At 33.2% G+C, this 24726-nt stretch overlaps 2 protein-coding genes across 9 annotated transcripts; both read left to right on the forward strand.

Moving 5' to 3' along the window:
* Window positions 1-5416: 5416 nt before the first annotated feature.
* Window positions 5417-10455, forward strand: LOC106620895 (prostatic acid phosphatase). Its single transcript, XM_014239555.3, has 7 exons — window positions 5417-6175; window positions 7731-7829; window positions 7914-7997; window positions 8071-8229; window positions 8292-8477; window positions 9693-10034; window positions 10108-10455. The coding sequence occupies exons 1-7, from the start codon at window positions 5981-5983 to the stop codon at window positions 10312-10314; spliced, it is 1272 nt and encodes a 423-aa protein (XP_014095030.2). The 5' UTR covers window positions 5417-5980; the 3' UTR covers window positions 10315-10455.
* A 2171-nt stretch (window positions 10456-12626) lies between these two features.
* LOC106620578 (venom acid phosphatase Acph-1) lies at window positions 12627-20205 on the forward strand. 8 transcript variants are annotated; one of them, XM_014239134.3, is made up of 8 exons: window positions 13494-13690; window positions 16266-16692; window positions 18230-18328; window positions 18621-18704; window positions 18929-19087; window positions 19192-19377; window positions 19436-19777; window positions 19848-20205. In XM_014239134.3, the coding sequence occupies exons 2-8, from the start codon at window positions 16537-16539 to the stop codon at window positions 20028-20030; spliced, it is 1209 nt and encodes a 402-aa protein (XP_014094609.1). In that variant the 5' UTR covers window positions 13494-13690; window positions 16266-16536; the 3' UTR covers window positions 20031-20205. The 8 variants fall into 8 exon arrangements, with proteins under 8 accessions (XP_036228230.1, XP_014094609.1, XP_036228232.1 ...); XM_036372339.2 differs by lacking the exon at window positions 13494-13690 and adding an exon at window positions 14068-14311 and having other exon boundaries at window positions 19831-19970; XM_014239121.3 differs by lacking the exon at window positions 13494-13690 and adding an exon at window positions 14071-14519.
* Window positions 20206-24726: the final 4521 nt, after the last annotated feature.

Here is a 24726-nt window from a genome sequence, read left to right on the forward strand (position 1 = left end):
CTAAATATTTTGTTGTGCATCATAATGTGCCACATATTTTCTCATTAAATGTTAGCAAAGGTTCGTTTCCCTTGAGTTTCGAGGTGCTACAGTGCGTATGATGATTATAAGAAGCCGTTGCTTGCTTCAACGCACATGCTCAGCTTATACTTATGCTATGTATACACATACATATGCATATATATTAGCTTGTAACAACATCAAAAGCAGATGTCACTTACTATAGAACATTAAATACAAATAAACCAATAAATGAAATACATATATATGTGTTTGTATATGTGTGCAGATTTCTATGTTCTACGCATTTTAGTTTATTAAAAGGCACTTTAATGTTTCAGGATTTCGTAGTAATATTTATAACAAACGGATTAAGAATGTTTATTCATATTCACATTTCTTTGCTTATAGACGATCTCCGAAACTAACGGTCACCCTAACTAAACTACAAATTGATTAAATATGTATAGGCTTATATAACATATATACTTGTACATATATATATGGTATACTCAGACATTTAAAATCCACTATTTAATGAAACCATCACCGCAAGCGATATCATTTTTATAAGTTAACCGTTGTCGCAACACCATAGATTTTGACGGTTAACAAACTGTTTACTAAATCTGAACAATCAAGTAGTATAGAAAATTAAAATTAGAAGTTGAACCCCTGAAGTCTGTAACTCGACAAAGTTGGTGAAGTGAGTATGAAGGGATCTTCCCAACCATAATTAAAGTATAAACATTATTTATCTGTGGAGTGGATGTAAAACTCAAATTAATAATAATAATCAAAGAAAACGAGAAAAAATATTTCCTTGGCTGCACCGAACCCATAATAAACAACTGCATTTCTTATAGCATTTATACATATAACTAAATCTAAAAACGTGAGCAGCCAAAGGAAAAGGGTTTGCTACTTCTTTCAAGTCATATTGTCTTTTATAAATATATATATAACAAAAAAGACCTACTATGAAGATTTTCATACAAGAACTTGATTTTGTTCGGTCAGTTTGTTTTACAGCTATATTTTATAGTGGCCCGATTTAGAGGATATGTTCGGAAATTGTACTATTGTCTTGGAATATAATTCCGGTCACATTTCGTGAAGACTTTTTGTCAAATAAAAAAGTTGTTTCTTCCAAGGACTTGATATTGATTGATCAGTTTGTACTGCAGCTATTCTATAGTTGTCTTATATCGCCGGTTCCGACAAATGAGTAGGTTATTGGGAAGAAAAGGACGAGTTCAAAATTTCGGATCGATATCTCAAAAACTGAGGTTAGTACCTTCGCGTATATACAGACAGTCGGACGGGCAGACATACGGAAATGGTTAAATCGACTCAGCTGGTCACGCTAAACATTTATACATACATATGTATACTACATAAGGTCTCCTGCGTTTCCTTCTGGGTGTTACAAACTTCATAGTAAAGTTTATCTTGATCGGCTTATTGTCTTACAATAAATTGGCTGCAATGACTTAAGACTTATCTGAATAGTTATCATTGTGGAAAGTGATATTTTTACTTTAAAGTAATATTTCTGTTATGCAAATTTTGTCCACAAATCCGTTATTCAAGTAATAGGATGAAACTCAAATATGATATGTTTACCGAGTACTTATTCTTGGAGCTTAAAAGGTCTCCGATGTTAATATACAGTGACTCGTTCTCAAAACTCAGTTCAAGCTTATTAAAAACTCAGCATTGTGCATCCTAAAGGTTGTCCCGCATTCGATTTAAGATATTTGAGAACTTTAGGTTGCAAAATACGCAATAACTCGTGAAGCATTAGGTATTTAAAGACCCAAAAATCTGGTACATCTAATGTTAAGGTGTTAACTGGCAAAAATGCCACTGTAAAGGCAACATCAAATAAAAAATAACGTCAAATAAATAGACAAATTGTTTTCTTTGTTTTCTGGCAGCGAATGTAAAAAATATTTAGTTATATAAGAATATATTAAATACTATGTTTATATTAGTAATTATAATTCTTATTTATTATCCTTAAGTACTCGGAAGGAACTTCAACCCATAATGCGAAAAAAATGTGCAACAAATGCACATAGACACTCATATACACACATACTCGTACGTGTTATTTATCAACTACTAAATAATTATGCAATGCAATTGCATTATTACATCATATTTTAACTGCATAAACCACAAATAATTAGGTAATTGCAGCAATGTAACTGTAAAACTATAAACAAGAAACTATTACTGCATAAAAGCAAAAGCAATTTACGGTTAGAGAATTGCGTTGTTTCATTAATATTGATCATAAGCATTTATAATGCTGGCTATTTCTTACAGGGAATGTATGTATATGCTTGATACATTCACGTTTCACTATCTTTTTATTATAGCATATGTAACCAACGCAAAAATTTCGCTCGCTATTATTTAGTTTCGCTTCCTAAAATAACAAACACCATAAAAATGCAAATAAATTTTAGATTTTAGGTTAAGTAGCTGCGATAAAAATTAATTAAAGCCTTTCATGTTTTTATGTATGTACGTAGTATGTACTTGCATACAAGTTCATAGTATATGATTATATAATTTAAGTTCAATTTAGGAGATATATTAAACATTGTTCTCCATATTTGAGAATAATATAATAACAATATCAATAAAACTAATTGTAGTATTTTTTTGAAAACGTAAGTTTGAATTTCAATGTATATAATTTTATTTCGGGAAAATATACAAGGTACGTTCCAAAGTAAACAGTAAAAAAGTAACAAAGCAAACTCTATATGTCAACTAGTGCGTTAGAATCTGCTATCCTTTATCGACTTCCAGTAAAAATTTCATGACATTTCATTTATTGGAAGTGAAGTTATTGCGTTTTAAGTGTCAGTATGTTTTTGTCATCGGTGCGAAAATGAGCCTCGAACAAAGAGCCAACATGAAATTTTGTTTTAAATTGGTAAAACTTTTACCGAAACAAGTTTATGGCGATGATTGCCTATCCCGTAGCAGAGTGCACGAGTGGTTTCAACGTTTTCAAAGTGGTCGTGAGGACAAAAATGAGAAATGAGCCCAAACCCAAAAAATCGTGCCTGGAGAAGTCACAAGTGAAGACAATGCTGATTTGTTTTTATTATTCCAAGGGTATTGTCCACAAAGAATTTGTTCCACCCGGCCAAAACGTTAATGCGGTATTCTACCTTGGAGTTTTGAAGCGTTTGGTGCGCCGTATTCGACGTGTTCGGCCCGAATATCACGAAGATGGAAGTTGGCGTTTGTTGCACGATAATGCGCTGTCTCATCGATCGACGCTTCTGGCCGATTATTTGACCAAAAATCACATTTTAACAATCAACCACACCCCGTATTCGCCTGATATTGCACCGTGCGACTTTTACCTTTTCGGAAAAATGCATTTGCCGATGAAAGGAAATCGTTATGCAGACGTGGAGGCCATTCAAAAGGGTTGCACCGGCATACTGGCGGCCATACCGGGCAACGAGCTAAAACACTCGTTCGACATGCTTTTGGACCGTGCAAAAAGCTGTATTAAAGCAGAAGTAGACTATTTTGAATAAAATTAATTGATTTTGCCGATAAAACCATTTGTTCTGTCTTTTTTTTTTAAAGTCCTATTTACTTTGGAACGCACCTTGTATATACTCACCATAGTTTCGCTCTTTGATTTCAATTAAAAAATATAAACTTTGTTAAAAGTTGTTAATATATTATGTTGATATTACCCATTTATTTATTTTATATTTGTTCTACTTTTAAGAAATAATAATAACAATGTGTTGAAGAAAATTTATTTCTCATAATCATCATACATACTGAGCCAACTCGAATTAGCTCACATCAATTAAAAAAACCATTCTGTTTTCTTAAGGATTAACAACACAATAAATCGACGTAGTTATACACATTGTAATTTGACTTGAAATAAACCTGTACATATGTATACACCATATACATATATACTGTATAATGCTTATGTATACTCTGTATGATCGTTAATTGCCGCGAGAAATATTTAAGCGCTCTTATCTTTCGTCTGCGAAACGCCAATATTTCTCTTTAAATCCCATATAAACTACATATGTACTTACTCGTATGTATACCATAGACATATACACGTTTACATAATTACCGCTTAAATCTTTAGGTAGATTCTTGGCCGAACTTCTACCGCCATTTGTGATTAACGTTTCTGCTGTTCCTATAACTTTAGAGCCGACTCAGGACGTCAAATTGATTTTACGGGAAGTATTTTTTTGATTGGTATTTGGGAGGTGTATGCCTCTGAGCATTATTATTCTTGTTATGAAGGATATTGATATAAAAATTAGCAACCACCAAGAAAAATGGGAACAACACATAATTTATTATATCAGATGCTAAATTATATTTTCACTTTAGCTACGACGAAAAAAATTTTAAATCAAAATTATCTACTCTTAATGATGTCCATTATACTGAGTGGCATTCATAAGAAAGCAGAACTTCAAAGGACAAGAAAATATTTACCAAATACACCAACGAAAGAAAACCGCTAAAAATTATCTGTTTATGTTTTAAAATATTTTGAGACCTCCGGTGTTTTTAAAGTAAATTAAATAGTGTGAAAATTAATACAATAGTTATAGCAAGTATACTATAGACACCCGTTGATATCTTACTTTTTACTCACATGCGTGAACTGAGCGTAAATAAATACAGGGTGAGATATTAGCAGCAATAAGTAAAAAGTATCTACCGTTAGACATTTTTTTTAAATTGTTCTGCATGTTATCCGACGAATGGAACTCCAAACAGTTGATTGATTTTAAGAGAAACATGTTAAAGGCAGAGATACATCCGGAGGATTGTCATTACCAGCGAAGGAGTTAATGCTAATTTCTTCTCATGTTGGTCCAAATAAAGGTACTGCCTAATGATAGTACGGAACAATAACTTCCATCCCATAGCGGTATTGCTTAACAAGAAAAAAATATATTTATAAAATTTACCAAAAATCTGCAAAAAAGAAGAATTTAGTGGAAATCTCACACTCACCAGAAATATACACCTATTTAACTCGAATGAAAAATATCTAAATTTCAATATACGTACATTCATTATTTGTATTATTAGTGAACTATTGAATTGTTTGAAATTCCGTGAAAATGTTCAACTATCACACGATACATACCCACATATGTACATACGCAGTTGTTTATACTTATAATAATGGCTCAATTAAATTTTTAACCAAGCACCACTAGTAAAAAGAGCGAGAACTAAACAAGTGTACATACATATGGTACATATACACAACCTCATTCACGTATCTACAGAATAATTCTAGAAATTTAAGAGCAAATATACATATACAAACAAAAAAGTATAAGATACTAGTCAAGCAACGCATTCTGTCTAGCATAAGTTTGGCTGGCAGCTGGAGGTTAGCTGATTCAAAGAATTAAACGGAATGAATTAAAATCAGTCTTTCGGTGCATTCGTGATTTCCCTTCCGGATAAAACGCCGAGCGACGGAAGTACATTTCGAGTTCTGTATGGCAGCGGCTGCCGCACCACTTCAACTTCTGAGATATAATCCGCCTTCGAATCAGTCATAAAGTTTAGAATCAAGAGCGAATCCAATCAGTTCAGTGCAGTGTCGGTCGGCGCACGTTCACTTTTAAAACCAATTGTATATACAAACAAAGCTACGAGTCTCGAATACGCAGCAGTTTACAATAATTATTCATTTTAACATTAAGTGCTGCGCTGAACGAATGATTAGATTGTTTTTGAAGCTGTTAAGAGCAGTTCTGTGTAAAAAATTAATACAAATATACTTTCAAGCTTGTGTCTAATTTTAAATCTCAGCTTTTGGTGCTTTCATTTGTTCGTTAATTACTTTCCTTCCGGCTAATGACCGGTTTGGCTACGCGACGTGTTTAAAATTACTTTTTCGTGTGTGTAATTGTGTTTTTACTCAAAAATGTTTCTTCAAAAAATCACGCGCAAACATGTCATAATATTGCTGAGCCTTTGTGTTGTAATAGCATTGGTATTTCTCATATATTTTTACACCACCACTGGCCGGCGAGGGGAAACTAATAGGTGGATAAACGACGTTAATTGTCCCACAGTGTCGGTGAACAACTCGAACTCTATGCTGAAGCTTGTGCATATTGTAAGTGTTGGTAACGAAAGCTTATTCTTAAACCCAAATTTCTACAATGCTTCATTAATTATATTACTACATACTTATATTTCATAAAATAAAGTTACAACAACAATTCAGTTACATATACAATATATGTTCAGAGCACTATTAACCCATCCGATTGTCAAAATTTTCTCTTACTATCAACTAGTTGTATCAACTTCGGTTACTTTTGTCGAAAAGTGCTGTTTTGGATTTAATAATACACGTGAGATACTATTGGGGTCTAGGCCTTCCCTCCGTCATCGCATAACAGCAAAAGAAATATTATTCTGGTGTTGTTTATGATGGACTTATACGTGAAGATATGTTTTTATGCAGCCTTGGTCCAGTAGGCATAGTAGTGTGCAATACACGAAATGCTTCGTAAATAAAGATACATCAAGCTTTAACGCAGCAAGTGGTAGACGACGTTAAAACTATTAGTTCATATACCTAGATAATGAAATGAGAATATTTGCCTTGCAGACATTAGTTAAGATAATATTAAATATTAATCTTTAATAACCTATAATGAATTAAAATAGTATTAAATCAAGGAAATGATGACTGTTAATGGTAAACATTAATCATATTACAGAGAATTCATAATTATTTTGAAATTCAATTTTGAAAGGAAACCCACTTGTCACTTTTCTTAAAGAAGACTGATGCAATTTAAATCTAAATCAAATCAGCAGCAATAAGTCATAACAGCTTTACAAAAATTCAGTGATAAAATGTTTATGGGTAATAAACAAGAATTTATTGTCAATTGGTATTAATCAGAATGAGAGCAAAAAACTTAACTCAAATCTACTGCTTTTGCAGTGAGAAAAAAGCACCAAAGCCACAGACACTCAGATATTTTAAAATAGTGAATCAACTCACTGCACTTAATTAACTTGCAACTGGGACGTATGACAATTCGAACAGTTTGACACGCAAAAATTCGAGTTCTATGAAAATGCTTTATGTTAATTTAGTCGAAAACTCGAAACTCTAATTTTGTAATCCGGTTTGGTCATACAAGCACCTACCATTATTCAAGCCTATGTATGTATTACTCCAGTCGGTAGTATCAATAGGAGAATATAACTCAATAAACGTGTGTCCTGAAAATAATTTTCACCTTTTATAATAAAAGAAATAAAATAAAAAAAAATAAAAAATATGAATTCATAAATTTTTAGCGAAAATTATTTCGAGGCAATTAAATGGTTAAACTGAACTCAATTCATTCACTGGATTTCTCAGTTGACTAAAATAAGAGGGCAATCCCTTTAATCGTACACATACAATATTATATACATATATTTTCGTTTCGTTTTTGCGTCATTCGCACTTTGAGTTAGTTGAAATTCTTCTTTCTTTTTATTTTAATTAAAAGATTTCTGGGTCAAATAAATTAATATGTGAAAACTCATAAATGTTAATATATAATTATTTATGAATTTCGAAATAACATCAAGACATTTGAACAAACGATATTAATTGAATTATAAGTTGGATAATAAGAATAATGATTTACCAAATTTTACAGGTGTTTCGTCACGGTGCCCGCACTCCGGTGACCACCTATCCAAATGATCCTTACGTGAACGATACGTTTTATCCCACAGGTTGGGGTCATGTAACAAATGTGAGTAACAAGTGGGATTTTTCACTTTTTTAAAAATAACTGTATTGTAATTCAATTGTTTTTACCTTATTTACTAAATATCAGAAAGGAAAAGTCGAATTATACCACCTTGGAGAGTGGCTACACAGACGTTATGGAAAATTTCTGGAGCAGCACTATTCTCCTGAGGTATTTTTAATATTTGTTTAAATGTACTTTTTGTACATATTAATATACATAATTATTTAATGCATCTTTATAGTACGTTTACGCTCAATCAACGGCATCACCGCGTGCGCTAATGTCTATGTCTACCGTTCTAGCCAGCTTCTTTGCGCCGCGTGGTACCGATATGGAATGGAATACCGAATATAATTGGCAGCCAATACCTGTTTTCTCAGAGCCTTTGGAGCAAGACTCGGTAAGAATTTATAAAGTTACCACTCAGAGTTAGTATTAAATGTTTTTTATTGATTTTTTCAGCTGCTTTTAGTTCGCACACCCTGTCCGCGTTTTTTCGAGGCACGCGATGAAGTATTTCAATTGCCGAAGGTGAAAGCTGAATTGGCGGAGCAGGAAGATCTTTTTCAAAACTTGACTAAATTAGCTGGAGTGCCTATTAAAAATGCCGATGATGTGAATTCTCTTTACAACACTCTATTAGCAGAGGTGAGTAATTCACTATCTATCTATCACTAACTATCCAACTATTGAGAAATTCAGCATTCGATTTTATATCTGAAAGCTTTGTTAATATTACAATATTAAGAGTTAAACACAAGTAACATAAAAATTACCGAGAATACTACAATTTTTATACTCTCGCAACCTGTTGCTACAGAGTATAATAGTTTTGTTCACCTAACGGTTGTTTATATCACCTAAAACTAGTCGAGTTAGATATAGGGTTATATATATATAAATGATCAAGATGAAGAGACGAGTTGAAATCCGGGTGACTGTCTGTCCGTCCGTCCGTCCGTGCAAGCTCTAACTTGAGTAAAAATTGAGATATCTTTATAAAACTTGGTGGAGGGGCATCTGAAGTTAAAATTTTTTTTTAAGTGGGCGTGATCCCGCATATCTCCTAAACCGCTAATGCTATAATAACAAAATTCCCTGGAAGCAAGTGTTTTTAGAACTTCTATTGACGGTGTGAAAATAGTTGAAATCGGGTGGCAACTTCGCCCACTCCCCATATAACGGTACTGTTAAAGACTACTAAAAGCGCGATAAATCAAGCACTAAACACGCCAGAGACATTAAATTTTATCTCTGGGATGGTATGAGATGACTGTATAGGAACCGCGTTCAAATTAGACAGTGGGCGTGGCACCGCCCACTTTTAGGTGAAAACCCATATCTTGAGATCTGCTTAACCGATTTCAACCAAATTCGGTGCATAACGTTCTTTTCATATTTCTATGTCATAGTGCGGACTACAACCACGCCTATTTCCCATATAACACCATTTTCAATTCCATCTGATTCTGTCACTTTCCACTATGATATCAAGCAAAAATGATTGTATCGGGGTAAAACTTTGCGTGAATAATGCGTTTGAAGTATGCCACATTGTGACCAAAAATTGTCTAAATCGAGTCAAAACTGTTCAAGCCCCTAAGTATTAATATGTGGACCCCAGTGACTATAGTTGACCTTCTACCGAAAATATCAGTCAATCCACAAAGAAATCTAAAACGAGTATACCATTTGACTTTGCGAGAGTATAAAATGTTCGGTTACATCCGAACTTAGCCCTTCCTTACTTGTTTCTTTTAAAAGTTACCAACTTTTCAGTGTGGCTGTGCTCATTTTATGACCTCTCATTGGTGCTAATTTCACAAATTTGAATATCCAATAATATATATTTATTTAAATTAGCAAGAATTCGGGTACACCTTGCCAACGTGGACGAAGGATTACTTTCCCAAAAAAATGCAATTTTTAGCCGAGCAAAGCTTTATCTATAACGCCTACACGAAAGAAATGCAAAAGATTAAAGGTGGTCCCTTCCTTAAGAAGATGTTTGCCGAGATGTTGGAGAAGCGTAATAGCAAACTTAGTCCCGGTAATCGTAAGCTATTCATCTATGCTGCCCATGACTGGACGGTAGGCAACATAATGGCGTCGTTGAATCTATGGAAAGGTCAAATGTTGCGCTTTGCGGTTACACTTATTTTCGAGTTACACCAAAACCAGCAAACCGGCGAATATTACATTGAGGTGCGTACATGCTTACATACTCGGACCTACTTAATTACGCTTATAGTAATGGTTTTCTAATGATATTTTGCAGATTTATTTACGAAATAGTGAGGACGGCTGTGCTGAGTTGCTGTCTGTGCCGAATTGTGGCGCACAATGCCCGCTGGATAGACTAATTGACTTGAATGCTGATGTTATACCAAATGAAACATATGAGGAGCGTTGCAAAGCGAAAAATCCTAATTTCGTTGAGCCGCCAAAGCGTTCAGTGGAACGTGACCCGAACTCGAAACTTTAGTAAAATTTATTTATAAAACAAGTATTAATATTAAGTGCAAAAAGTATTAATATTTTTAATTTATGATTGCTGTTGTGTATGGTATATTGGAATCTAGTTGGAAAGTGAGAAAGTAATTAAATACTTATTATATTACTTATATCTATTTTGTCGTTTTTATTCATCTAAATGTCAGACACAATATACGAGATTCCTATACCTTTTCATTGATTCGCAGCTTTAACTGTAACGTTTAAAACTTTAAAGTTAGATGTTCGCCATTCGGCTACACTTTTCTGAAAGCGTGCACACATCAATGTCTGACGAGTTATTGTCCATTACCTAAGTTTCATGAAACCAAACGAATTTTGTGCGCTTCTACTGTTAAGTTTCAGGTTGTCATCTAGAGGGCATTGTAAACGTAGATATCATCTCACATAAAACTATATATTCCGCCTCCTTCTTTTGAGTGATGATCTATTGCTATGGAATGTAATCTGTTTACAATTATTGACCTACACGACTTAATCATTAATAATGGGTGCGCAAATGAAAATTGGAAAAGGAATGTTAAACAAACATTATCTACGAACAGCTCGAGTTCGTTTGTCTGGCTAATTGCACAAATGTGATCACATAACAACATCTAATTAAAATTTAATAATAATAACATTAAAATAGCTAAGTAACGTCAAGATACTCATACCGGTCTTTTTTTGTAAGCAGTATTTGTTTAGAACAGATAAGCCACAGGTATACTTATATTATATTGCAATGCCTGAGAAAGGTTCAAGGTAATAAATTGCATTCGAACACAATGTGATTGTTTATATAAAATGCATTTTTAATTAGTAACAGTGTTTTGCAAACTTTCAAAACAAGTCTTCTATAAAATTCTGCTACTACAATAACTACTGAAGGTGTTTGTGGTTAAACTTTACGTTCAGGTAAGCAAGAAAATATTTTTTGAAGCTTTACAAGAAATTAAGAAAGAACTAAATTTGAAAGCAGTAGAACATTGGAAACTTTCTCTTTCAAAAAGTTTTCTTCTACACATTTTCATAGCAATTAGAAATATTTACCAAGAAAATGTTCTCTCATCCAGATATTATTCATATATATATGTATTATTCATGATCAAATGTTCGTTAGAAATACCTTGAGGTAACCTTTCATTGTTTTGATAAAAATGCAGAACCTGTAATGCAAATATGTGTTAAAGCATTTACCGTATATTTCTATCCAAAGGGTTATCATTTTCCACATCTTTTAGCTTATACTACTGCTCTCAAAACATTCGTATGTTTCTCTATTCTGGCATGTTAAGGGCTTAAATTCTACGTTGTTGTTATTATTTAAAATGAGTGTTGCTCCTACCTAATTTAAATTTAAATTTCTTTCAATAATCATTCATGCCTTCAAAGTCACTTTACTTGTATTAACTATTGTTGACGTCACTTAATGCTTTTTAAGCACGTGTAACATAATAATGCGCATACACAAATGAAATTTTTATTGATGTCTTATCAAAGCAATTAAAATTCAAGAGATTGTAAAATAAAATTTAAGTAATTAACCAACTGTGGTTTTTAAGTCGCACTTCTAATTTCATGTCAGACTGTTACTTGTACGTGTTATCGACAGACATAATCTTAAATTCAATGTTTGCCAAAAATTGAAATTCATTGATTTTAATTTGTATTAATTTTATTGCTTCGTTCATTTTATATATAGTATTCCTTTATGAAATGGGCTGAGTATATGTACATATGTACATCGGCTAACGGTTATATACAACCATGTCTTACATATAAAGTCTTATATGTCAATATGTTTCAATTTCCTGATCTACCCAAGTAAAAAATAATAATTAAACTACGCTTTATTTAATAAAAATTTAACCTGAGATAAGCGTAGGTTTCATTTCAAAATACATTTTCATCAATTTTATTAAGAAAACAAACAAAATCTGATTTTAATTTCTTTATAATGAAGTCTAATTATAGCTGAGTAAGCTTGTATTAATGCAACATAATTTGCAAATATTGGCGCCTATCATATAATACAAATCTAAACTCGGCTTATCATTCTGTCCTACTTGCTTTGTGAAGCTGAGCTTTCTCGTGCAAGTCTCGTGCTGTTCAAACTGACTAAGACCAACTATTTATTATTCTCAGAGATCACACACTAATCATTTCAAACCTATACATCTGCAAGCATTACTGTTCTTTAAATGCTTATAGGCTTGTGAGTATTTAAAAGCGCTACGCTGAAAAGTGTTGTTCTTATTAGTGATTGTACAGCATTACTGGCAGCCTCACAAATTTTACTTTGTATTTTTTTTTTAGATGTTTGTGAGTATTCTTATTTTACTATTTTTTTTAAATTTTATTTATTAAAAAATTAAAAGCTAGTACCAAGGAGATTTAGTAGAAAAAGTGAAGGTGGTGGTCAAAACTACGAGCAGTAGTAGTATACTACCGCCAAAGCTGTAAAAATTTATTAATAATCTGGATCACACATTTCTTCATTTTATTTCTGCTTTTGAAATGCAACTAAAATTTTTGTATTCAATGAACTTACTCACACACAATTCCCCCCGCAAATCATAGTTCATTCTATTTTTTCTACGCCCTTAGAATTGCGCAAAAAGCACCAAACGTGGTACTTTCCGAGTGAATTAAATAATCTTTATTAATTTTTTAATATTTTTAATGCCGATATATCACCAGCCGAGTCCTGAATGTGTCCGTATACCCAATTTTTTTATTTACGATTTATTTTTGACCGAAAAAGCTCTCAACTGTTTACGCTTTCAAAGTGGTACTTGGTTAAGAAAACGGAAGAATTTCGATGCAGCAACCACAATCTCTTTCAAACACCGAATAATACCCGCTTCCTGTCAGATTCCTAATGATCAACACATAATTCATTAAAATCGCTGCAATCTTTCATCAGTCTACCCAAAATAAAATTAAATTTATTATTGTTTTATTGGCAAACTTGTCTTATTGCTTAAATGATAAAAGAGGCATATAAATAACTTCATTACCTGTCTACCTTTATGCACGGGTCATTTTATTGAGAACACATATGGACACAAATGTACACACATATATAAATACACGTAAACGCGTGTAAGTTCACAGCTGCCGCTTTCGTGATATTTCTTGAATCAAAAGTTCTTTCGCATGAGTACACAGCGGCCGTGTGCTAATTTTGCGGTTTGAAACTGGGAACTTTTTACTTAAATTGGGGCGATACAGTAATTTTTGCCTTATATTAAGTTCAAATTAGTGCCGTGCATTTTGTATATATCGTCATGTGTAAGCGTTTAGACACCCGCATAATGTTCGTAAAAATATAAGTTTACACAAAAACCAGCGGCTTGACATATGTACGTATGGTACATACATATGTGTATGTATATACTCCTATAATAAATAAGTGCATATAAATCGACTTACAAAGGTGTAATATAAAGTTGAAGGGCAAAGTGAAACCTACTCGTGCTTTTCAATTCGCTCGAAAGCAATTGTGCTGGCGAAAACAGGCGCACGAAACAACAATAGCAACAGTAACAAAAATCAAATGAAACAACATAAACAAATTATTACGTTGAGCGGAGAGTTCAACTCGAATACAATAGGTACTCGCATTTACATACATATCTATACATATAATAGATCATAACCAGAGAACAGTAAAATCGACGTGAAGATAACAAGAGACTGCGTTTTCGTGTGCTATCTAACTTATCCACTGCCAGTAATTCGACGCCGGAGTTCGCGGATCGGCCGCTCGACTGCCAATCGCTGCGCGTTGTACTAACTAACTGTCATTTTGCGGGATTTCCATTATTATTGCTAGTGTGTTTTAATTGCTTTTCTTTGTGTATGTTATAATTATGCAAATAGATATATTGGAACAAAAAATGCTAGAGAATCAATGGGAACGACATTCAGGTGTTTGATAAGTGTCGCAGTATAACCGTAAATGCAGATAAAATGCGTTAAAAGTAAAAAAACTATGTATTACCTATAAATTAAATGTGCTTGTGTGTCAGCCTTGAATACAAACGAAATGGCTTTTTTTATCGCTCATCTGCAACTAAGTGGAGATTAAGAATGTTAATTAAGTGTTTAGCTAATCAGAGCACGCCTATTTGTGTTTGTAAAAAATCTTGACATTTACTTGCTCTCACCTTACATCAAACGCAAATTTTGGTAAACCTGTTGTTTTAATTACCGTTAATGCATACGCTAACAGTCTAGCTGGTACTCTACATTAGGTGCACGCGTTCCGCTTATTAAGTGTATTTCCAAAAAATATACAGCGTTTGTAAAGATTTTGTGAAAGTTTAGGAATGAAAAGGTGAAGGTAGCGACTAAGCTATTACAGCGGCTGAGGTTGGCGGAATGCTATTTATAATATAATCTGTAGTGATAGTACAAAAAGATATACGAAATGTGATAATCTCTAATATAGTAGTTATTTAAGAATATTTTAATTTTAATTACAAGTAATCTTAGGAAATGTTATTTTCACAATCACTTACAAAAAAATGTTTTTTTTTTATAGTTTCCAATTTATTTAATATATAATATCATACACATATGTATCTATGGGTATATGGCTACATACTGAAATTTGTTAAAGGATCTTCACAATTTTCTTTTTATGGGGTCGAACTTCCATTAAAAAAAATGTTTACGCCAATCGGTGTTAAAAAATTACGTGTTGACGACGAAAACATGAAGGATGTTAGTAATAACTAAGCCTAAGAAATGTTTAAATTTATTTACATTTTTCTTCAAAGCAGTTCAAAATTACCAGAGGGGTGGGAAATGAAAGGTTAATATTAAATGATGATCCAACACTTTCACAATAGCTATTCAATCCTTCTCTATTATTACTGTATGTAATGTATTGATAAAACATCAATAAATGTTGATCATCTTCAAATAAAATATTATAATCAACACTGTAATGCTTATTTATTTATTTATTCATTCTGCATACTCATTTTGGAAACTAATGCATATGGATAATAATTATATGTATAAGTGTCTGAATGCAATGTAATTCGGCAAGTTCTGGGATAATCAGGAATGCAAGTAGTCCAATTAACTGCATCTACAATGTTTTAATCCGCATTGTTGAAACACTTCAAATTGTAAAGTGATTGATTTATGAATTGTTCATTTGTGCAATTGTAAATGCGCATGCATGTAAATTTGTATACATATGTTCATACATCTCAAAATTTATTTTCAATCCAACATGCAAGCTACCGCTGACAGCTTCAATAATTACTATATTTAATTAAACAAGAAAAATTATTTACTTCGGTTGCACCGAAGCTATAATACCCTTCACAGAACTTGATTCCGATCGTTCAGTTTGTATGGCAGCTACATGCTATAGTGATCTGATCTGAAAAATTCCTTCCAAAATTACATTGTTGCTTTATATAATAATGCATGACAAACTTCGTGAAGATATCTTGTCAAATGAAAAAGTTTCCCATACAAGCACTTGATTCCGATCATTCAATTTGTATGGCTGCTATATGCTATAGTGGTCCGATATCGGCTTCGTGACAAATTATATATACACCATTCAGGGTATAATAAAAAATTTCTGCCAAAGTAAAAAACTATTATAACTTTGAATCATTTTACAGTTAGCCAATACTGCATAAATGAATTCTTTGAAGCTGAGTGTGATTCTTAAGCCAATTCTTTTGAAGACTAGTTGGTCCAGAGAAATAAATTTTAATCAGTAATTGAAGTCGTTGCTACTCTTGCAACTCTTTAAATATCGGATGTGTTTACATACTTAATACAAAATAAAAAGGTATATTTTAAGAAAATATAAAAATATATACCGAACTAAATAAAAGTGTAGTGTATTTCAGCTGCGACCCAGACCAATCGTGTTAATAATTATCATATTTCTTTTTAATTAAGGTTTTAACACTACAGTAGAATATGGAATAAGCACTATACTCACTCGATTAGAATCTACGTACATACATACATATGTTAAGCTGTACACCTAAGTATACCTCTCACACATACACACAACCATATATACAGACATAGATGCAGGCTAAAGCCAAGTAAAATTTTGAAAAGACAACGTATACTACAGCGATCATACTTTAAAAAAGAGTAATATTGATAAACAAATAATAAATTGTAGAATATTTGAAATTTTCGTATAAAAGTAAAATCTGAAATGTCGCGCACACATTTCTCTAATAAACATCGTCTAGCGATGGCTGGCGCAGCGGTGGCGGTGGTGCTTTTACTCTTATGTTTGCTGAATTCAAACGTTTTTTCATTCGTGTCCATAGACAAAGCTGATGCTGATACTTTGGAATTACTACATGTGGTGAGTTGATAATACGGTAAACGCGCAGATGTGCTTACAAACAAACATATGCTAATACTACGCACGTTTCGGTGCAATACACGAGCACATGACAAAGTCGCACTTGAAACTGTTCTATGACAGTTTTATATTAATTACATCTCTAAAGTGATAAGTCATAGTATTTTATGTGAGGGAAGTGCATTTATGGGCGTGCATGTAATAAGCTCGTGTTTACTTATATTATTAGTATTATAAGTCAGCAATATAATCGGATTGACAATTGAAGTATTATTGGACGTGTTTTAACTGCGGTTATTTTCTGTGAAAAGTGATCGATCGATTTACCGTATATGCACTTAATATTATTATTTTTATACTAAAAATTTAAACACAGTGTTTACGAAACAAAGCATTGGCAAGCTGGAATAAACTCATATCTATAACACTTTAAGTATAAAGAAATATATAATGTTTTCTCTAATTCTAACTGATAAATGGTGGGTACTTCCAGTTTAAAACTTCATCTGAACAGCGTAGGGATTCATTAAAAGTTTTTTTGTACCAAAACTGCAGACTGAGATTTGCTTTTACCGGTCGAGTGGCAATGTTTTTGGTGTCTGGCGCATATTGTAGTTGCCAAACAGATCCACAACAATAAATTTTGTTTTTAATTTTCAGTAACTACCAATACAAAAATTTAGACACATATTTCATATGTCATAATAAAATGTGTATATGGTATTGAATATATGTTGCAAATATTTCAGTGTTCAACTTTTATAAGTTAACTTAAAGACCAGTAAAAAGTCATATGAAATAATGCTGATGCCTTTGTGTTATATAATGTTACCCTGGCATTTTTATGTAATTATTTATGCACACATCATTGTGTTAAATTTTCAGTTTTTAAACGATTTTCACTCGAAGCGTGTGCGTCGCAATTGTCTCAGTTCTTATCGATGCCCTTAACTCTTTAATTGAGATCACACGAAAGCAATGTGATTGCTTCACATACAAAAAATGAACACCCTCTTCGGTCTTCGTAGAATATTGTAGCGCTGTCTCGGACATTAATCTATGCCAAATTTTGTGAAGCAAATTTTATGGAGTTTTCTATACGAGGACTTGATTTTAATTAGTCTGTTTGTATAACAGCTATATCCTACAGTGGTCCGATATCGACAGATGAACAGCTTCTTGGGAAAAAAGGACGTTTGTAAAATTGATAGATTGGCAGATTGATATCGCAAAACCTAAGGGACTAGTTCGAGTATATAAATACATATGTACGGACATACGAACATTGCTAACTCGACTCTGCTCGTTAAGCTGATCATTAATACATACACTTGAGAAGGTCTCCGAGGTTTCCTTCTCGATGTTACAAACTTCGTGGCAAACTTAATATACCCTGTCCTTATACCCTAAAATAGGCGAAAGAGACGAGCATATAAAAGATTCTAAAGTTATAACATATAATTAATTATATAGTTATATTACCTAAATATGTATGTACATATATTAACCGATTTATGAGTATCATTTACAATTCTAGGTTTTCCGCCACGGACCACGAACACCCGCAGACACATATCCGAATGACCCTCACATTAACCAGACATTCTCTCCTTTCGGATGGGGGCACATAACCAATGTAAGTTATAGCAACAGAAGAAATAGTTATACTACAATATATAATTTTTACATGGATAGTTACTGCAGAGTAAATTTTCAGGTTTTTATTTATTTTTGTATATTTTTATAATTTATTTTAGGTTTTTTATATTTATTCTTTTGACTTGCCTTTTTACTAACATACTTTTTTATTTGTTTTATTTGTCTCCTATTTCTCTTCCATATATATGCATACATATATGGTATCAAAATTTATTTGACGGAAATCATTATTCACAAAAACTGACTTCAACAACCTGCCTCTTATGAAGAACGGCAAGCGTGAGCTATTTGGCATTGGAACGTGGCTGCGCAAGCGTTACGCAGACTTCTTGTCGCCATACTATACGCCAGACGTAAGTACAGGTCAGCTCAGCGCTTGACACCGGAAACGGAATGTCGCAGTGTGGTAGTAGTAGAGCATCGAATATCAATGTGATGCGCACTCCATTCCGGTCAAACGCTGGGCGGCAAAACTGTTTGGATTTATTTTATTAGCAATCCTGTTGCTAAAATTGTAGCATGTTGAACTAATATTTACATATGTACTTATATATATTGTATTTGTTACTTACTACAGGCAGTGCACGCACAAGCAACGGGTGTTGCACGCACCCACATGACCCTGCAAACAGTCTTAGCGAGTTTTTTCCCTCCAAAAGATACACCCATGGAATGGCATCCGAAATATAATTGGCAACCGGTGCCGGTATTTTCGCAGCCACTCAATGAGGATTCTGTAAGTGAAGATTCTAACATTTAAAGGCGCCAATAGCATTCGATTTTATGCATTCAAAATTTTGTCAAATATTAATTTCAATGTTTTTTTAATTTTATTAACAGTTACTGTTGGTGCGCACACCTTGTCCGCGTTATTTTGAGGCTTTAAGTGAAGTTTTAGAGTTGCCAAATGTAAAAGCGGAAATCGAACCATACCTCGACATGCTGAGCGAGTTGTCACTTTTAACCGGCATGAATTTAACACAACCGGAAGATGTACAATCGCTTTACCTAACACTTCTAGCAGAGGTAATTATTCAATCCCTCAACAAATTATGAACGAAAAAATAATGGCATACTTTTATAGCAAGAATTTGGTCTAAAACTTCCTGATTGGACGAAGAGTTACTTTCCTCAACAAATGCAGTTCCTAACCGATCAAAGTTACATTTACAATGTTTATACGTCAGAGATGCAAAAGATAAAAGCTGGACCATTTTTGCAGAAAATGTTTACAGAAATGCTGGAAAAACGCAATGACAAACTGAAGCCACAGGAACGAAAAATGTTTATTTATACAGGACATGACACGACTGTGGTCAATATTCTGTCGAGCTTGAAAATATGGAAGCGACAGTTGCCACGTTACTCGGTTATGACTATTTTTGAATTGCACAAGAATAAGGATAACGGAGAGTATTATGTAGAGGTGAGTTATTTATTAATTGTTGAACACTCAGCTGCAGAATCGTCTTTAATGAGGTCTCCTGAGATTTTAGGTTTACTTTCGAAGTCATGCCAAAGCGCCAATAGAGAAGCTGACAGTACCAGGCTGTAATTTCCAATGCCCCTTAGATAAATTAATTGAACTAAGTGGTGATGTACTTCCAAATGAACCATACGACGTGCGCTGCGCATCAAAGAATGAAGGTTTTACGGAGCCACCGCTCAAAGGACCTTAAGTGATATAACCCTAGTAAAAAAGTATTTTTATAACACATTAAACTATTTGTAATTTTTTATTTATTGCATAGATATTTAGTTTAAATTTAGTTGTACCTAAATTCGTAAATAAATAGTTTTTATGTGAAAATAAATTAATTTATAAATAAATATATATAATTTGGTTTATGAAAATTGCGAGAAATTTCAAGTAGATTTAGGAGTTATTAGATGAAACGGTAAGGGTAATATTACCTGCTTTCATTAGAAATCCCTTAAAAGGATGATTCAGTCAATTGTGTAAAACTAAATATTATAGTATAAAATTTCGTCAACAGTAATACCTTTCTAAGAGGTATAATCTCCTGATTAGAAATATGTTCATCTTTACAGAGTTATAAGAAATATATCTTGGAAATACTGGTCCCGTCTTCAGCATTCAATCTCAAATTGTAACCTTTGTCAATATGTAAAATTCCATTTGTTACATCTAGCGCTGCGTATTAGTACCAAAACCTTTAAGAGGTTGTCACAATCTCACTAGGAAAGGAGCTACGCTATCGAGAAAAATAAAAGCTAAGCCTAAGAAAAATAAATATTATACTCACCTCACCTAAACATTTATGTAAAAACCCATTACTCAACAAATAAAGTTAAATTCATACTATTAAAAAACTCGAATGACTCCTAGGGTCACAATTAACGAAAGAAAATAGCAGACCAACTTGCTCATTGAAAGCAAACGATATAAAAATGTTTTGTTTACTGAAAATACTTGAAAAACCACACATACATACATATGTATATACACAGTAACAATCTCAATGCAGCAAAAAACATTACTCGGCTTCGAAAGGGAAATGCAATTTAAAGTTCCCATTATGTTTTTCAAGAGCCGCTCAGCATTAGTTGCAATTTTTGCAAAACTGAAACATCACTTCATACTCTGCCCTTCTGCTGCCCCCAGTGCAAGGCCCCGCCAATACTTTATACCCTATGTATATACATATATGCGTATATGGGAGTATGTATACAGACACACAGTAACCACCTTCAACAAATCGGAACAGCAGCATTAACATTTTCGGTTGAACTTAAACTTCATTCGAGTTTTGTTGGTGCTCATCTACGCTGCCGTTGAATTGTAAAGTTGGGCAACATTAGATACGCCTTATTGACTAGCACTTTTTGTGATTTAACATTTGTGCTTCAGGTAGTTGAAACTCCGTAAATTTGTAGCGTACTTGTGAAAATTCTCTAGACCCTCTCAATTTGTTGCTACCGAATCTACGGATATACTGCTGCATAAAATGTATGTAAGTATATGTAGATATGCAAATCGTTAAAGAACGTACATTAGTGGAAATTTCGGGATACGCGCATGCATACTCGTGCATAGTATGTAAATGTATGCATGTACTCGTGCATGATATATACATATGTACATATATTTAGATAAGAACGCTTGAAACTATCAACATTAAATGATTGATCTGCGGCTATCAGAGCAGGGTGTGTGTCGTGCGTAACTACAAATCGGAGTGTTCTGTGTTTAAAATCCCCTCCTAGCAGCGGTCACATTCTAAGAGACGTCGTAAATCTTTTAAAAAGACATTTGGAGTTGCCCTTAAAGCTAGATAATTAACATGTTTCGAAATGTTGCAGTATTTCAAACGATTTTCGGAATAAATCTTGACCCATGACCGTAAGAAACTAGATAAGTGAGATAAAAACGATTCACTTATCAGCAAAGGACCAATCAAGAGAAGGGAGGGGACATTCAAAAGGTATTAATACTTCATTTGTTTCCCTCGCACACTAATTTAGGCCTAAATATAAGTGATTTGGGAAAAAAATTTAATGAAGTTAGAGGAGCAGATGCTCCGAGGACCTTAACTTACTCAAAATTTTTCTATTCTCTCCAATTAGTTACGATATATTGTAGTTCGTAACAATTAGCATGGGCCTTTCCGTCTAGCTTTTATATTCCAGTGCTAATTTCAGTTCATTTGAGAAAGTCTTCTAAGTTAATAATATATGTATAAAACCGTTCCAGCTAAATTCTTCCTTCAAAGAGTAAAAATTCGAGGCTTTCATACATTTCACATCAGGAACTGTGGCTACAACTATGAGTAAACACATGAATTTGGCTTTACTTTGTTTGAAGATAAGTTAAAATTTGCAAAAACAAAATCGAGAAACTGAAACGAACGAACGATTACACTTTAAATGTGACCACCAAGGAATAACCGGCGGCACAGAGAGGAGAGGGTGTGTAAGCGAGCAATAAGGGAACGCTTCATCCACCAGTCCTTTTGGGTTTGGCTTTGCCATGCAAATTTTTCAATCACTTTGTAGCTTTGCTGCCAAAGTGACAAAGTAAATAAAATGCAAATTAATCGGCAATTTTCTTGCTCGTTTGCGTGTGGTAAATAGAAGATGCCCCGTCACACAAACCCAAACGCATGTATATGTGTATGAGAATTAATAAAATATTTTTAGTGGCGTTTTAACAGTTGGGTAGTTTATTGATTGCCAGTTTAGACGAATAAATGCATAAGATAAATGAAATGCGCCTCCAGGGATTTGACGGTAAGGTGACAGATACTCTAATTTGTTGCTAAGGTGCTGATACTTACAAATTGTATGCGTAACAGTTATATTCAGTGACAAAATATTGAATAAATTATTTATCTTTTCGAGCTTTAAGTTTCTAAGAGATGTCTCTCATTAAAATAATTACTATTTTTCGTTTCCTTTTCTCTTAATATGAACACAAATAATACCATTTCTTTGTTCCGATAGATATCCTGTTATAAATCAGATCAGCAGCTATAATAATGAGCTATCAATATTACCGATAGCTTGCCGAATCAAATATGTTGGTTGATATATTTTGACCCCGACTGACAAAAAACTACATTTTCAAGTTTAACCCAATCTTCCATACACTTGATATAAGCATCGGCTGGGATGGCCTTCGGTGCCTTCTGCAAATTTCGCCTTTTCGGTTTAAGATTATTTTTGGAGCGCCATGAGACCCTCTGCTCTGAATGATATGTGCCACTTCTCGTGATAAAGTAGACTAACCAAAACTCTTCTACAACATTTTTAACGATCGGGAGAATCAAAATTTACTCAACTTGCATACAATTTATATTTGTAGCTTGTGCCCCGGTAACGATTTGAGCCCTCATCCTTCCACTCATGCATCTCCTCATCACCTAAAGCGACCGCTGTACTACATATATCACTTAAAACACATTCTACGATAAACAATTAACAGACAAAAGACAACCTTACAGCAAATACTTGCCGTTTTCTATAAAATATCCAGTTACAGACAGTATGCTCCATTTAAAATAAATATTTATGTGTGTTTGTATCCACATAATCACTTTGACAAAATGGACACAGTCCATAAAAGGCAAAGAAAAAGATTTATTTACATAGTCACTTTACCATCCAAGGCTTAAGTGGCTTTAAAATCATGACAAATACACTAACAAGCAGATCAGCGCACATATAAACAAACAGATGTATTTATTCAACGTTCTTGGGTTTAGTTAATTGTGAATATGATTTTGCGTGCATGCGTTCGTATATAACCAGTAGGAAAAATATGTTTACGAAATTTCAAGGATAAAAATTGTGATTTACTTCAATGTCTAATACTTGAGTTGTTAACAGTTAGGTTTGGCTTTGTGAGTCATCATTCGGCTCAACAAATGCTTAAGTAAAAAGATCCTCCAACCCAAGTAAAAGTGCGAATTATTGAGGATTTTGTCCGTTATATAGTTTTGTAATTTAATTTCAATGAATTCATTTCAAATATTATTAAAAATTCTTCATTTATATACACAACTAACTACATTTAGAATTCTCGTAGGCATTTGCTGGCTTTACATATACATTTTTATATAACCATTTATTTTTATTTATTTTTAAAGTTACTCACTATTTACACCTGATCTTATGAAGACCCAGAAACTGGCTTTCCTTAAAATATTTGAATTGTGTGAATCTTAATTTTTTCTTACCAGGTATATTTAGTCATCCACGTACCTACATTTATACATGTTGTGTTGTCTTACGTTTACTCTTTTCCGTGAAGTAAATTTTTATGAGTGCACGGAGTTAGGTCCTCTGCAGGTTATACATTTTTGGATAATATCCAAAACTGCGCAACGAAACTATTTTCCTTTTCAATTGTTTGTGTACTCAGTTTTAACCAATAACAATGGCAGCAGTTCGTATGTCACGGATTCAAAAATAACACAATGACACTTGGTCTTGTAGTTTGTTTAGTGGCAAATGGGTCTTTGTGATTCGCTTTTGTGAACTCAAGCGAAACCTTTGCCAATTTTCCGTTAAAAGCATTTTTAAGTCAAAGCATTAAAAGTTTCGTGTTTCTTACTAATTATTTAGTGCACCTGCAAAGTTTGTTATTAAGAAAAATGAATTTTTTAACTTTAAACAAACTAAAAGGAGAAAAATATTAAAATATTTGTTCGTTATTCGTTTGGAACGAAAATACTCAATAATTATAAACTAAATTCATAACGGTATCCTTTCGCTTTTTAGCTGTGGATACAAGAACAGTTTGTGGTTATAAAAACTCTAAAATAAGGTAAACAGTGAGAAAACTGTTCTCCCATATTACACATCATAGCTGCAATCACTGAATAAAACTGTTGGTTTAGTTGACACTGAGCG

Source organism: Bactrocera oleae, chromosome 6 (assembly GCF_042242935.1).
Source record: "Bactrocera oleae isolate idBacOlea1 chromosome 6, idBacOlea1, whole genome shotgun sequence".
Taxonomy (NCBI): Eukaryota; Metazoa; Arthropoda; class Insecta; order Diptera; family Tephritidae; genus Bactrocera; species Bactrocera oleae.